This window comes from Neltuma alba, unplaced genomic scaffold (assembly GCF_004799145.2).
Source record: "Neltuma alba isolate B1F8T4 unplaced genomic scaffold, ASM479914v2 tig00012083_pilon, whole genome shotgun sequence".
NCBI lineage: Eukaryota > Viridiplantae > Streptophyta > Magnoliopsida > Fabales > Fabaceae > Neltuma > Neltuma alba.
In genome coordinates this window covers 282,779-297,170 of record NW_021636642.1, presented here as the reverse complement: position 1 = coordinate 297,170, position 14,392 = coordinate 282,779, and the positions used below count along the sequence as shown (strand labels likewise).

The window sequence follows — 14,392 nt, the reverse complement described above, 5'->3', positions numbered from 1 at the left end:
TGCTCTTGGTTTAAACTCCTCTCTTGTGTTTTCTATTGGGAATGACTAATAGAAGGATGTACAAAATTTTGCGAGAAATTGGCTGATTTGGCCAGGCCTTATTTCAGCACCTCAAGTTCTTCAAACTTATGGACAAATCTCTCCATGGATTTTATTGGGCTTGGTTTGCCCAATATTACAGTCAGTCTGCTATTTTGGCAGCGAAGTTGCCCAGTTCATGGCCCTTAAACATCCATATTCAATAGTAAATATAAAGCTCATATGCTTCGCTACTGGAATACTCACTTAATGCCATTAAACTCACAATACTTTGGAGGCTACACAAATTAGTTCTATCTACGTATTAACAAAATTATTTTAGTAAGGAGAAACTTAGAACTATTATTACAGGATGATCACAAAATCTGCACAGATAAAGCCAAATAAGACTGAGTCACCTCAAAACAATCATTTAAACAACAATGTCAAAAGACTTGGGAGCATTCAACATTTCTCATAGCCTATATGAAAAGCATAGGGAAGCCCTCAGCTTGAAGAAGGCAGCATATTAATCAACATATGCCTCTTCAAAGGGGATCTCATACATACAATGAACTTCAAATAGTATCAACCCGATCGATCATATCCAGTGCCTTGAGACGGTCAATATCAAAGTTGATGACAGGAATAGAAGATAGCCTTCGTGTGAAGAATGTATTGTTCTTACTTTCACTGGTTGGGGAATGACTCCTACTCTTGCTTAGCCTGTGGTTTTTCCTCAGCCTAGTCTTGGCAGTGTCAAATTCCTGGCTCTTGCTAAGTCCTGGCGTTAGTTTCCTCTTGCTAACATCTCGAAGCATTTGTTGATCTTCAACTGTTAGCGGGGAAGTAGAGTAGGCTTCCTGCGAAATTAATTGCTCCCTCTTCTGACTAGGAGAATGAATTGGGGGTTTCATGGGAGACTTTATTCCTCCATTGCTAATTGCTGCTTGGCTGACTAGAAGATGAAGCCAGACAACAAGTTCAAGCATATAAGCTTCAGTTTTCGCCTTATTAGCGTGATGTAGTGTTTCAATTCGCAACAAGTAAGTCTGGCCTCCAGGTCTGAGGTTTGATTCTCACATATATAAAGTTTATTAGAAATCATAAGTACATAATGAATATAGCAGAAGATGAAGGACTTCAATCTATAGTTCTAAACTCACCCAGTATTTGCCCATTCTCCAACCCATCCAAAGCCATGATGAGCCCTGAAATAATCCAATATAAAGATAATTGAAAGATAGAACAGAGAATATAGCAGCCAGTGACATATGTCTAAAGCAGATCAAGCTTGCATCTAAGTATTAGAGTGTCCGCAAACACAGCAGTCTAATTCTGAATTTCTGTATTCATGGAATAATGAACTTAACTATTTACCAGCATAACAGGGAAGGAATTTTAAGTCTAGACAAACATACAAGTACAGTATCAAATGCAATGTTAGACAATCTAATAAATGCTGGTGAAGGGCTGGCAAGCTTACTTCGTTGTGTTGGTTGCAATAGGAACAAGCCATTGCAGGGTCTTTTCCATCTCAGCTTTAATTTGAGGAACTGTAAGCTGCAATAATGCTCCAATTATTTTAGATACGGATTTAAGATGTTGGCTAGCCAATAAATAGACTACAATGGATCCTAAGTTCAGTGTTACTGCTGGAGAAACTAATTCTAATAAACGAATTGAAATGTTTGCATGAATTTATAATAAGATATCTCATGATGGATCGTATGAATTCAAAAGATTATGATAAAAGGAAAGTCGATTATTTTGAAGAATTCATGACATGAAATTTCCAATGTGAATGTTAAAAATAAGTAATGTTTTGATACACTCCTTAATACATGATAATTCTTTTATGCATCTTGTTCAAGTAAAGTCAAAGTAGATAAATATATCAATTCTATTAGAGGTGCAGATGTAAGGGATCACTTAGTGATTACATTGGTTTCAAATAAAATGTTTGTGCGAATTTAATAGGGGCGTTGTGCGTGTGCCCAGCCGGATACATAATCTCTACTGATAAGAAATGGAACCTTCACAAAATGTATGTTAGATTTGATCTTTCGTTTTAAATATATAAAGGCAGCTATTAACTATTCTTGTATTTATAGCAAATATAACCGATTTTAACATACAGAATAAAAGAAAGTATGAAAGACAAGGGATATGCACCTCTTCTTTAGCCTGAAATGACTTTAACCTTGGGCGCAGTGCTGACTTTACATGAGGAGGCAGCCCTTGATACAAGGCATCCCTTAAATTAGGAGGCACAGAACTTGAACGAGAAGCCTGATCAATTCAAATGTCATCTCATGACTATCTTTAGAAAAGTTTCGCAATCATACTCTTAGGTGCAGCCCCACGTAAATCGGGACCATTTGCGCGCAAATAGCATCACATGTTCAATATGTGTGTGTGTGCGCGCGCCAACCAAAGAGAGATACATATTGCAATACCACTGTTGAGCATGCGTAGCATATTGTATGAGGGATCGAGGTTTAAACGAAAACTACTGAAGACTGATTGTATTGGATCAACTTCCGAAACTAATTGTTAACTCAAACAAACAAACAATCAGGAACTATAATCTCAAAGACATATTTTCTTTGATAAGAGAGAATTGTGACCAAGTCCTAAAGCTCACTTCTCTAATCTCACACTTGCATATGGATCTTTTAAAGGGAGCAGAACTCAGCAGTCAGCACTGAGGAATTGTCAGCTTACGCGAGAATCCCTCTCTTTCTTGCAAGATCTTGAAAAAGTTATATGGCACGCCATTGGTTGCAGAATGCAGATGGGGTTTAATCTTATGAAGGCTTCACTCTGACACTAGGAATTTAATTTAAAGCAAGGATTTTAACTTGAGCACTTATAATTTTCTCAAGAATTTTATCATTCGTTAGGAAGCAAGTATTACCACTCTAGTTCATTGCATGTTTGGTTGCTACTCTATTATCCAGAGAAATTGTAAGGATTTGGCTTTAAGAAGAGCCCCAAAAAAACGGAGAAAGAGAGAACTTGCAAGGCAAAAACACTATTTGGAACTCACAAGAATATCAATTTGAGAAATAATATTTGCATAATGCAATGAAAGACCAGCAGATCCCAACTTCTTGTGGTTGTCTTGAGAATCTTTCAGCTGCCCTTCAGTATCTGCAAAGTTAAACGGGGAAACAAATTTAAAGATATGTTCCGCTGAACATGGAATCTTATAGGGAAATAGAAGGCCTGAGGTTTATACAATAGCTCTAGGCTATAGGAAATTCAAGAGAATTTTTATTCAGAAAATGATTCAACACTCTCCTATACTCTCTGGCCAAGTAGCATTGTCAAAGGCAAAGCTAGTGTTCCTCCATTGCAGTGAGTAATCAGAATTTGCCCTCTCTCAACAACTTCCGCTGTCAAAGTTTTCTCCAGCTCTATAGAAAGCTCTATAGAAACAGTGCTGATATCATCCTTATATTGCTTTAACGTTGACACATGAAAGGGCAAATTCTAATATTATAGTATTCTGTTGGAGCTCAAAATTGCGAGCCACTCTTGCAAATCTCTTAATTTTCTTACGAAGGATCATAAAACCTTTCTTCCAGACTTCGGAAATGCTTAAAGACCTCCCAAGACTCCAGCAAATAGGCAATTCAAGAATAACAAATTGAGTGACAACAAACTCATCTCTTACTAATATTATCATTACTTGTAACGTGCGTCTTGCAAGGAATGAGAATTGACGAATTGTGTTGTGCATTAAAGTTAAAAAAGTTGGTCTTTATGACAAGGTTGGAGAGAGAGAAAATTCTGCAAACAAAAATCTATGATAATTTCGATAAATTTGACCAGATGCCAATCTAGTTTGCAGCATTGAAGCTCAAACAATATCACGGTAACACCAAAAATTTGAAACTTGTTGATGTTTGCTTTTACTAATAAACCAAAGGGTCCCAGCAGCCATTTAGTTGAACTTTATGTCCAGAATGTTCTTCACGACAGCAAAAACTTTCCTACCTCAATGAATAATATAATTTTTCTAAGAATGCACGCCAGGTGCTAAAGAGCTTATGATAAATAAAAGCCAGGGTGGCAACTAGATGTTTCTTCTGTCCCTCATTCATGGAACTGAAGAAAACGGAGAAACGGGCACACACATATCCCTGTAAGATTTGACGATTTTTTTTTATTGGTTTTCAAGGGGCTAACACAACTCTCCTTCCTTCTCCAAGCTTGGAATCGGCTATAAAATATAGGCAGAGAAATAGGCACACACATAGGCATAATTAATATTTTGCAAATCTTGAAAGCATACCAGCAATACCAAATGCTTCATGTATCCTCAAACGTAGAAAATGAACTATGTCGACAAGATTCTCCATCACCTGTACGTACAACAATCAGAGTATATGCTTCATATCATGTAAAACATGCAAAAGATTTTGTAGCTGGAAAGTATATAATATTAATGATACCAAAGAAATCCATGCCATTAAGATTTGATGGCTTTTACATTGACTGTTTGAGGGCCTAGTACAACCCTCCTCCTTTATTTAGGCTTGGGACCAACTATAAAACACATTAATGACACTAAAGAAAAACAGAGGAATAATAATTCCAAGAGCTCAGGGAGGACATCAATTATGTTGAGGAGCTAGCTTGTAGTGAAACAAGCTGATGTACCTCTGGTGGAAAAGAATAGAGAAAAAGGGAAGACAGGAGGAAGACATAGAAGAAAAGGTTGAAAACGGGAAGGGGGAAAAGTAGACGGAGAAGGAGATGGGGGCGGGGGCGCCAGTCTGAAACTTCATTGATGATCCATCCAAGTGCTAACCCTATTGCAACTGCTAGGGGCTTTATGAAGAGTCAAAGAGATAAGGAGATAAACTAGGCCAAAACAAAACAAAAGGATAACTGAATACATAGAAAACCACAGGATAGTTAAAGATTTATTTGAATGAAAAATAGTAATTAGAATATTATTTCCTTGGGGTAAATTGGGTCTCCCACAATTTACCCTCACTAACACTCAAAAGATTGATCCATAAATAGCCCCAAAAAAAAATATCTTCTTACCTCTTCCAAAATCTTGGACCATAGTGATTTCTTCTTCAAATTTCTGACATGCTTCTTTTGACTCTGCAGTTCTGCACTTAAAATTGCAAGGCTCTTTCCTACACAGCCTAAAAACAAGAGTACTTGTAGGAGGTAGAAAAGTGATGTTGGACCAATAGCAAGAATAATGAAAAGAAGAGAGAAGGAGGAGGGAGATTTAGAAGAACAGAAAGTGATAGACGTATGACAAGGCATGTTAATTTTATTCATAATCAATAAAAAAAGGCTTGGCCAATTTATAATGACATAATGGAATAAACACCTTATGAGGAAACCTGGGCATGTATTTACCTTTTTGTGCGGCACTAGAATTGTCCTCTTCTTGAAGCTTGTGCTGATAATGATCAAACCTGTCTAAGGCATGCAATTCGTGATACAATTCCTGCATCTCAAGAAAAGGTTTGAATTCTTTAAATCAGAGAAACAAAATTCTCAGTGTAAAGATGGAATAGGAATCCTCAAGCTATTTTATGCGTGGTAAATAATATTTTATAGGATTAGGATAGAACTAAAATTTTTTGTTCTTTAGTTTTATTTTAAATAGTATTGACTAAATGATCTTCATTAGAATCAGATTTTTTCTCTTTTCCTTTAAAATTATTCGGAATTATCTTCAGCCTAGTTGTAATAGGGTTAGCTTAGCCTATGTTTTAATAATTTAGTTTTCAAATTCTCTGCATGTTTCCTTCTCTTGCTTTATTTCTTCTTCTGCCTCCCCCTCCTTCCTGAGTGGAATTTACTCAACTTATTGCTCGCCTAGAGAATATGAAAATATAGAGGTGCCCCGGTATTCAAAATATGCAGATTTTGAGACTTATGCAGAAGCTTTCTGGTAAAATCAGAAACTAAATTGAATGAGAAAAACAGAAAATTTCTAACTAATCACCAAAGGGGGAAAAAAACTCCCAATTTTGCACAATGATAAAAAGTAATTGCTTGCCCTACCATATGCACCATATATAAAATTCAAATAAAAAATATTTAGAATTATGAGATCACACCCAAATTTAAGACAGACAGGCACATGGACTGCCCTTGATGATCAGTATACTCACAGCTGTATGCTGAACCAACGTCATAAGTTGTTGCATCACTATCTCAGCATCCTCTTTTGATAGTCTCTGTGGTGCAAGCTCTGAACGTAACCTATACATCCATAGAGTTGGAGCATATCATGACTCTGAAGTTCATATTCGATGTCACCAGAAAAAGTTCCAAGATTAGACAATATTGATTCAACACAATTACTTCTCAAAATAGCGATCCAGGTTGTGCCACTGGCGATCTTTACAATGATTTCCAAAACGCACCACTTCATCGGAAAATATTTTCAACTCTTCTCTGCCACAACAGCACAAGATAGCAGCATGTGGTAACACTAATTAGGTCCATGAGATGTTTCAAGATATAAGACCCCAGTCATGGGCAGAATGCTGGCAAGAGCAAGACAACGAAACTTCATGAAAATATTGATGATAATCACCTCTTGTCTTCTGCGGCAATTCTCAGCAGTTCATTCTTATCCCTGGATATTAAATTTTGTACTGCGACAGATGGTAGTACGACATCTTTTAAATGCGCAATGCTCTCTTTTGAAAGAGATTGCATCAGGTTGGCCCCCCTGACAATTGTGTTTGCAACTTCAAAGGCCAAAATTGAAATTTTATTTTTTTTCGTTTTCACTCCCGATGTAAAACCATTGTTCAGGTTTAAATTTGTCACACTACTACCTAGTGTGTCTAAAACATCTACTGCCTTGCCAAGCCCAGCAGTACTAGCTCTGCCCAAAAGTGAACTCACTTCTGAGACCTGTAAAACAAAAAATAAAAGGTAGACAAAGACAATGAAGTTGAGCTGCTAAAAGCACAACAGATAAAAACTATAATACAAAATTATAGGACATTAGAATGATGGGTAAAAGGGAATTAGAGGAGGTGAACTGAATCAACGGTCATAACTGTCCAACGTCAATTGCGAAGGCTGTTATATCTGTTACTGATAGATTCTTAACTACCCTTGGCTAATTCCCGCCTTCCTAAAATGGTATTAACCCACAAGGCTTTCGGGGATATCAAACTGTCTCATAAAAATTGGGACGTTAAATATTTCTGTCAAATATATCTAGCATTGCATTATCATTCTGTCCATGTACACTGAACATCAAGAGAAATTGCACATCGCCACAAAGTCATGACTGACTATCCTTACTCCTCCTTCGAGGCAGCGGAGCATACCCAGTGCTTGCATAAAGGCAAAGAGCTTATTCCAAAGCTTCCAAGCCACATAACAGCATAAAAACAAATAAATGCTGGCCTCCAAAGATCAAAGCACATCGCATAATCGTCTAGATGTAAAGTCTTTTCTGGCCATGCACTAAGACTGCTACCTTAGAGTGAGCCTTCACCTTCGAAATCAGCTATAGAAATCCAATTTTTGACTGAAGGTATTATAAATCAAATAAAATGATAGAGGATCTAAAGGCGACTTACCAGAAGAATCCAAATACCAGAGTGTCCAAGTCGAACAATCCAAAAACGGGCACTTTATTAAGGAATAACAAGTTGACTTCGTAAATAATGGTTAGTTACCAGTTAATCTCATATTCAAAATTTGGCCATATAACGGTCGTGTCTATTAAGCAGGTCTTTTCCATATGAACTGACAAATTGGTTTCATGTTTTTATTTACCTTAGTGACAGCAGCAACCTGCCTGGACTTGGTTGATTTAGACTTGTGTGACGAGACTCTAGAGAGATGAGGAATTCCAGCATTGATGTCTTCTGCACTTGGTCCCTCCAAAATTTTCTGCCCAGGATACGAAAATGATTGCCGGACCTGCTTCTCTATGTCATCATCAACGGGAGGCAGAGTTGAATGGCTATTTAATTTTCCCGGAACTCCATGACAATGATCGGCCATTTCAGACTCACTATTGGAATGACCATCGGCATGTCTCGAGCTTTCACTCGGAGCGTCATCTAATGCAACACAGTCTATCGTGAACTTCCTCGACGTTGTGCAAAAACCACCCATATTATTTATGTAGTACTCTCTACGCAATGTCCATGAACTACTCCGACATGTAAACTTTACTTTCTTTTAAGTCGGAAGTTTAGAAGACGAGCGATTTCGAGTGTCCCGATCCTGATCAACTTTGCAGCTCCGGTCCATCTACTCTGTTAAAGGTCCAAAATTCTAGATTTTAAAAAACAGAAGTCCCCACATATTATGTGATCAAACACGACAAGCATGAGAAAGGGAAGAAACAAGCCAAACCACGTTCAAAATAATGATAAAAGCATCGGTGAAGTAGAGAAATAAAAATTCCCAAGAGCTTATTTCACTAACAAATAAAGAACCACGTCAGTTCCTTTTAGCTACAAACCGAGAAAAAGGGAAGAGGGGGGGGGGGAAAGGAACCAAGCGAACACTAAGAACCACATATAATAAGTAAAGAGGAGCACATCGACTTTATCAGATAAACAGTTACCGGAAGCGTGGAGCGTGCGCCATTCTTACAGCTCCAAGAGAGAAGCAGCAACTGATGACAGGGTATAGGAATGAGTGATAGTGGCTGGGTCAAGGGACCGACAAGAAGTAATTGCAGTGAAGGAGCATAATAGAAAGACAGAAATCCACGCGAAAGCACAGTGAAGAAAGATTGAAGAAGAAGGTGCACTGGAGTCAGCAGTGCTAGGAAGACTCGTGGTCAAAAGTCAAGGGCCGCCTTTTAGCAACGCGCTTGTTTGTTTGATCATCCTAAAAATTGAATTTCGCTTTTTTTTTTTCCATTTTTGTACAAGCAAGTAATAGCCTCGCTGGTCAACAAAAAACAAGTAATAGCCTCCAGTAGTTAATTTCGTTATTTCCGCGTTCCCGCACGACTTGGAAAACGCCCGCACGATAGTCGCAAAAATCTTCATGCAAAACCTCTTCGCTCGGTTAGGCGCATTCAATAATGTTGGACCCACACAGAGGCATCCTAGAGCCCAAATTGTCTCAGTAGCTAAAAGCCTAAACCAAAGCCCAATGAAGCCAGCCTGGTAAAAGAAAGCCCAATATCGGCGGGAATGTTACGTCACCCCTTCATATTATTTTACCTCACATTTAATGTCCTACACACTAACAAGAGTTAGTTCAGTCAGTAAAAATTCGGCTTATAACTTACAAGACTGTGAGTTTGAATCCCGCTACTAATGTGACGACTTTGTTAGTGGGTAATGTATAAGTATTTCTGTAAGCGCTAACTCGCATAAACCTTTTCTTTAAAAAAAAAAATGATCAAGGATTAGGGGGTACACGTACGTCCTCCGTCTCCCTTCTTTCTCCGGCCAGCTCATGGGGCCAACAAATCCACTTTCGCTGACTGCTCGTTTCGTGTGTCCTGGGACTTCTTGCCTAATCCTCTTAAAATTTATATAAAAAATGAAAAAGTTATTTTCCCCTTAAAATTTTTCCCCATCTAGTTCCCCCTCCCACACGCATATAATGTTAATTTACAAATATTTACCGTAACACATGAAATGAGAATATTACGACAACGCACCTCTGGTGGAGACATGCGTGAAAGCCGGCAACTGCAGCTTTAAGTTATTCTTCCATATTATTTCTTGTTATGGAATAACAATTAGTATAAGTTTTTGGGGCACAGGTTGTTATATTTCCTTTCGTATTCTTGTATTCTTTTCACTCCGGAAAATATCAGAATAAAACGTTATTTTTACTTCCTTTTCACGTGTCATGTAATAAGAGTTAATTGGGTAAATCTCACCCATTTATGTATATAAAACTTGAAAGCATGCACTGCTATGGATTTTACAAAAAATGCAGAGAGCAAAGTACATATAGAACTGTGTGTGGCAATTTTTGGTTCCATTAAAAGGTGCTTAGCTTATAATTGGACAATTTTTGGGACCTCGTGGTTTTCTTCTGACCTTTTTCCTGTGATTTCCAGTACTGCTTGCGTTGTTTGAGACTGTGTTTATTGGGATATTTTGGCAGTGCGACCTCGGAACATTCTATATTTCTAAATCTATCTATGCAGAGTATTATATTCAGACTATGTTTTAGCATTGTCTGTGTTTACTGTCCATCTGTTTGTGAGATCAGAACACAAACTTCCGTGGCAGTTCATTAGTAACCTGCCACAAAAGTTCTGCTCTTGGTGCGGAGTTGAAAGTCTGATGACTCTTTTTAGACATTTGAGGTGTTTAATAGCTCACAGATGTGCGGATTCTTCTCATTCACAAACTCTTCTCTTTCTCTCTCACACGCACAAAGATATGAAAAACATGATAAATGATGGTAGAAAAGAATCAAGACGCCGGAAGAAACATTATCTTGAGCTGTTGTTTTTCAGGGCAAATATATTTCTTAAGCTGTGTGTAAAAAATTGATCATAAATTTAATTGGCTTGAAGAAACTGAAGACCACCCGTTACGTTTATGCGCAGCCTCTTTGTCTGCTGCCTGGTGAAGCACTGTGTTGCCAGGCCGGGTTGCTTGGCTCAAAATTTCGAAGGAAAACCTCCACTTCATCTTTGTTATTTTGCTCTGCGTTTCTTCGTTTCCTCATCTTCTTTCAGTTTATTCAATCTGCAAGACGTTCCACTTCTCGGCAGAGAAAGAAACCAGTAGCTCTGCACTTCTGCTTGTTCAAGCAATGTCAGCTCCCTGGAGAGAACGGATATGTCATATGAAAAATAATATAAATGGGACTCGAATCAAGCGGCCCAAATTATTAATTTGCACAAAAAAAAAAGAGAGTAAATATGCAGTTTTTGAACAACCGTAAAAGAGATATTGGACAGTTAAATCAACGTGGATGCTCCCATAACCTTTTTTTTTTTTTTACCAGAAGATTATTGAGTGTTTAATGTGATGTGAATCAAATTTATACTTCCAAACTTCAACCTTGACCGCTCGACATCTTCAAAATTTACCTTTTAATAGTAATTGTTTATTTTTTCAAAGTAAAGATTAAAACAGATTTTGAATTTGAGATAGCCAAAAACAAAAGGAAAAATAATTTTTGTAACACGGGATCCTAAAAAATATTTGTTTTTTATCATTGAGTTCTCTTTTTCAAGGGGACAAAAAAGGTATGGACTTCTCTTTCATGTCACTGTTTAACACTCCCTAATTAACATTCTCCGTGTATTTGACCTTTTATCGGCAGTATTTTTCCACTTCAATCATAATCAATATCATATTATCACTTCCATTTTTTTGGTAAACACGAATCCGGATATTCATTATTGGAGAACGCAAGGTCCACGCAAATTCCCACTTCGGTTCCTCGTTTCTCTTCCCCTTCCGAGCTCATCAAATCGCGCAGCGTGACTTGACCTTCTCTTTTTGCTCTGAGTCTGAGATTCTTCTTCGGGCTCAGTGCGCCGCTCACAAGCTAAATAGAGTATCCCGGTTTGTATATCTTTCTTTCTTTGCTATGCTTTGTTTTTTTGGAATTTTACTCTTTTCGATTTTTCTGTTTAATTCTTTTTCGTCCGTGCATGTAGAAATATGCCTGAGTCAATGGAAACCCATCTGCAAATTTCTTTTTAATCGAACGAATTTAGCTTAGATCCGTAATGAATGACGATTCTATAATCCTGGGTTTGTCGATTTTGTGTTTCTTTCCGAAGTATTTGGATTTTGAGACCTGAATTTTGTTAGAACTTTTTTTTTTCCTTTGGGAATTCAGTTCCCGGGGATTCGAATTGAACTGTCCCCCAGTTTTTAGTTTAGGTATTAAGATGGAAGCAAATGTGATGCTAATGTAGACTTAAGAGCTGATGTAGTTTTGCGTATTTTCCATTTTGTTTGAGAAGCGAAAGGCAGTTGTCAGCGTTTTGTTTTGGATGGATTCCAAACCGCTGGAGTTTAATTTGATATGGCTTTAAATTGACCATTTGCTTGCTACTGAACCTGGTTGGAAACTTTTAGATTTTGTTATTCTTCCGTTAATTTTCATCCATATTCCTCATTCTTTCTCTGTTAGAAGGTCCTATGTTTTGAATACAATGTCAACCTGATATCTTCAAGACAAAACAACAGTTATGTTATATGATGTCAATAAAGATCGTCCTCTTATCCAGATTAGATGATCCTCTGTTAGCTATCCACTTGCCATGGTCCAAACCCATATAAACCAGTCTGCAAACTGTTGTGCAGATTGGGTTCAAAACTGAACTGACCTGTGCACGCCCTTAAACTTCTCTGGTTGGGAGAAATTGATAGGGCAGATTAACGACTTATGTTTTAGTTTGACAAGTCTGCCTTTCGTTGTTTCACTGTCTCTAAATATTCTTCTAGGAAGACCAAGCCCGAGGGCCCAACTTTGTTACGCTTTTTGACTTAACATAATCAAATACGCCATTATATGAGGGCAAATATTGATGATAATATTAGGCATTTTATTCAGTGCTTCCTTTTTCAGTAGCAAGTTGTTATGATCTGTGCTTTTGTCTAGGGCAAGGGAATCGCTTATCTTGCTCATCAGGCCTGAAACAAATAGGGTCTCATTACTGATCTACTGAAAAAGAACAGGGGGAAACATACGGGGAGGACTTTTTTCACTTCAAAATAAGCTCAGAAGTTGCATTGTTTTTTATTGTTGCAAGTTACAAAATGTCTTTTTAGAAACTAGAAGCGTGTGGTTTTGATGTGATGCTAATAAAAAAACCTGGTAAGGTTGAGATCCTCTCCTTCCAGTATTTCATGCACGGCTGTGTTGCTGTGGGTACGAAGAATGGAATGAGATTAATAAAAAAGTGGAATTTAAAATGACATTCGTACCCCTGGATGAAAAAGTAATAATAAAGATGAATAATGATTACAAAAGTATTATAGATTGCGTATTTGCAGAATTATAAATTGCTTTTCAAGAGGGATCCCAAATGAGACATGGATCAGCTTATTTGCATTGTCCTTGTGTACCTTTTTCCCCATAAAAGAAGAGATGATAAAAGAGTGGAGGATATTACATTATATGATGCCAATGAGAATGGAGGATATTACATTATATGATGCCAATGAAGGACAAAGTGCATAACATGATTTGTCAGGGTTTGATTATTATGGTTTCTTGTAATGAAGGGTATATAACTAAGGATGCCAATACTCAATGCACATGAAAGGAGTTTTGGGTATTCACTGCTATGAGCGTTGAGTTACATATTGCTCAGGGTTGGCTGCTTCAGTTATTCTTCATACTTATTTATCTGATAATAAACCCTAGACAATCAGCTGAAGCTATGAGAATAGTGTTGGATTTTGGTATAGAAGTATGCCTTATATATACAGCTAGATGTTGTGTCCATGTTTTATATTGAGTTTAAAGTGAGTCACATTATTCATAGAATGATATGGCTTCCTATGGATTTTACATATGTTGATATTTATTATTCTCCTTTGATTTCTGATATTTATAGTTCAGAAATTTCACTGCTTTAAATTTCTGATATTTATTTCGACCAATTGAATCGCTTAAATTCATAATTGATCTTATAATTGATTGTGTGAGGGATCTATAATTGATTTTTGCATTCATATACTTTTTCTCTATGCTTTACCAAATGCACTATAAGCATTCATTTTTATCAATGTTGAGGACTGGGATTACTATTTTGATTTCATTGTTCTTCTATGAACATGCAGTAATATATTTAACACGAATTGCAGCCGGAGAGTGTGAGAGCCGAAGATGAGTCTGGCATGCCTTGTGTGCCAGAGTGTGGAAAGTCCATCACCATCACACTCTTTCAGGAGTTACTCCGTCTCAAGTGCAGAAAATGAAGGAAGATGTTATGCTATTTCCAACTGCTTAACCAGGAAATCATCTTTTCCATCTCATACAATGAACACATTTATTGCATCATCATCATCATCTAAAGTTGCCCCGCATCCTGGTGTTTTAAGTAATGAAGAGATGCCGGGCACTCCCCGGCTTGTACGAAGTCGTGCAGTGAGGAGGGACCTTGTCAGGGACTGGAATTTCGATCAAGTTTTATTAGAAGGCTAGACTGTTAATATTGGATAGAAGAAACCTTAAAGGACTCTTCTTGTGGGATAGAGTAAGTAGAGCATGATATTTGCTACCTTGCCTCTGATTATGTTATGTTGCAGTTGAACTCTCTTGGATTTCCTGCACTTGTAACTTTCAAGAAATTAATGCAACATTTTGTTCCTGTTTGTTCATCTGGCACTTTTTGTAGTTCACAATTTTATTTCGAGGTTTAAATTTCTTTTCTGCAAAGTTAATAAGTTATATT

At 37.3% G+C, this 14,392-nt stretch overlaps 2 protein-coding genes across 3 annotated transcripts; one reads left to right on the top strand and one right to left on the bottom strand.

The window, feature by feature from the left end:
• Positions 1-330: 330 nt before the first annotated feature.
• Positions 331-8,767, bottom strand: LOC114722161 (uncharacterized). 2 transcript variants are annotated; one of them, XM_028908117.1, is made up of 13 exons: positions 8,612-8,767; positions 7,810-8,297; positions 6,605-6,930; positions 6,370-6,462; positions 6,177-6,267; positions 5,413-5,503; positions 5,083-5,189; positions 4,322-4,391; positions 3,071-3,174; positions 2,194-2,310; positions 1,505-1,581; positions 1,185-1,229; positions 331-1,083 (listed from the first exon to the last, which is right to left on the bottom strand). In XM_028908117.1, the coding sequence occupies exons 2-13, from the start codon at positions 8,152-8,154 to the stop codon at positions 597-599; spliced, it is 1,953 nt and encodes a 650-aa protein (XP_028763950.1). In that variant the 5' UTR covers positions 8,155-8,297; positions 8,612-8,767; the 3' UTR covers positions 331-596. The 2 variants fall into 2 exon arrangements, with proteins under 2 accessions (XP_028763950.1, XP_028763951.1); XM_028908118.1 differs by having other exon boundaries at positions 5,083-5,180.
• Positions 8,768-11,358: 2,591 nt separating this feature from the next.
• On the top strand, positions 11,359-14,318 carry LOC114722133 (uncharacterized). Its single transcript, XM_028908072.1, has 2 exons — positions 11,359-11,543; positions 13,779-14,318. Exon 2 carries the CDS (start codon positions 13,825-13,827, stop codon positions 14,140-14,142), a length of 318 nt encoding a protein of 105 aa, XP_028763905.1. The 5' UTR covers positions 11,359-11,543; positions 13,779-13,824; the 3' UTR covers positions 14,143-14,318.
• The last annotated feature ends 74 nt before the right edge of the window (positions 14,319-14,392 follow it).

Coding starts and splice junctions, on each gene's coding strand:
- LOC114722161 (XM_028908117.1), bottom strand. CDS start 8,154: ATGGGTGGTTTTTGCACAACGTCGAGGAAGTTCACGATAGACTGTGTT. Junction 5,190..5,412: donor TTCTAGTGCCGCACAAAAAG/GTAAATACATGC, acceptor TCTTGTTTTTAG/GCTGTGTAGGAAAGAGCCTT. Junction 1,582..2,193: donor CATTTCAGGCTAAAGAAGAG/GTGCATATCCCT, acceptor GCATTATTGCAG/CTTACAGTTCCTCAAATTAA.
- LOC114722133 (XM_028908072.1), top strand. CDS start 13,825: ATGAGTCTGGCATGCCTTGTGTGCCAGAGTGTGGAAAGTCCATCACCA.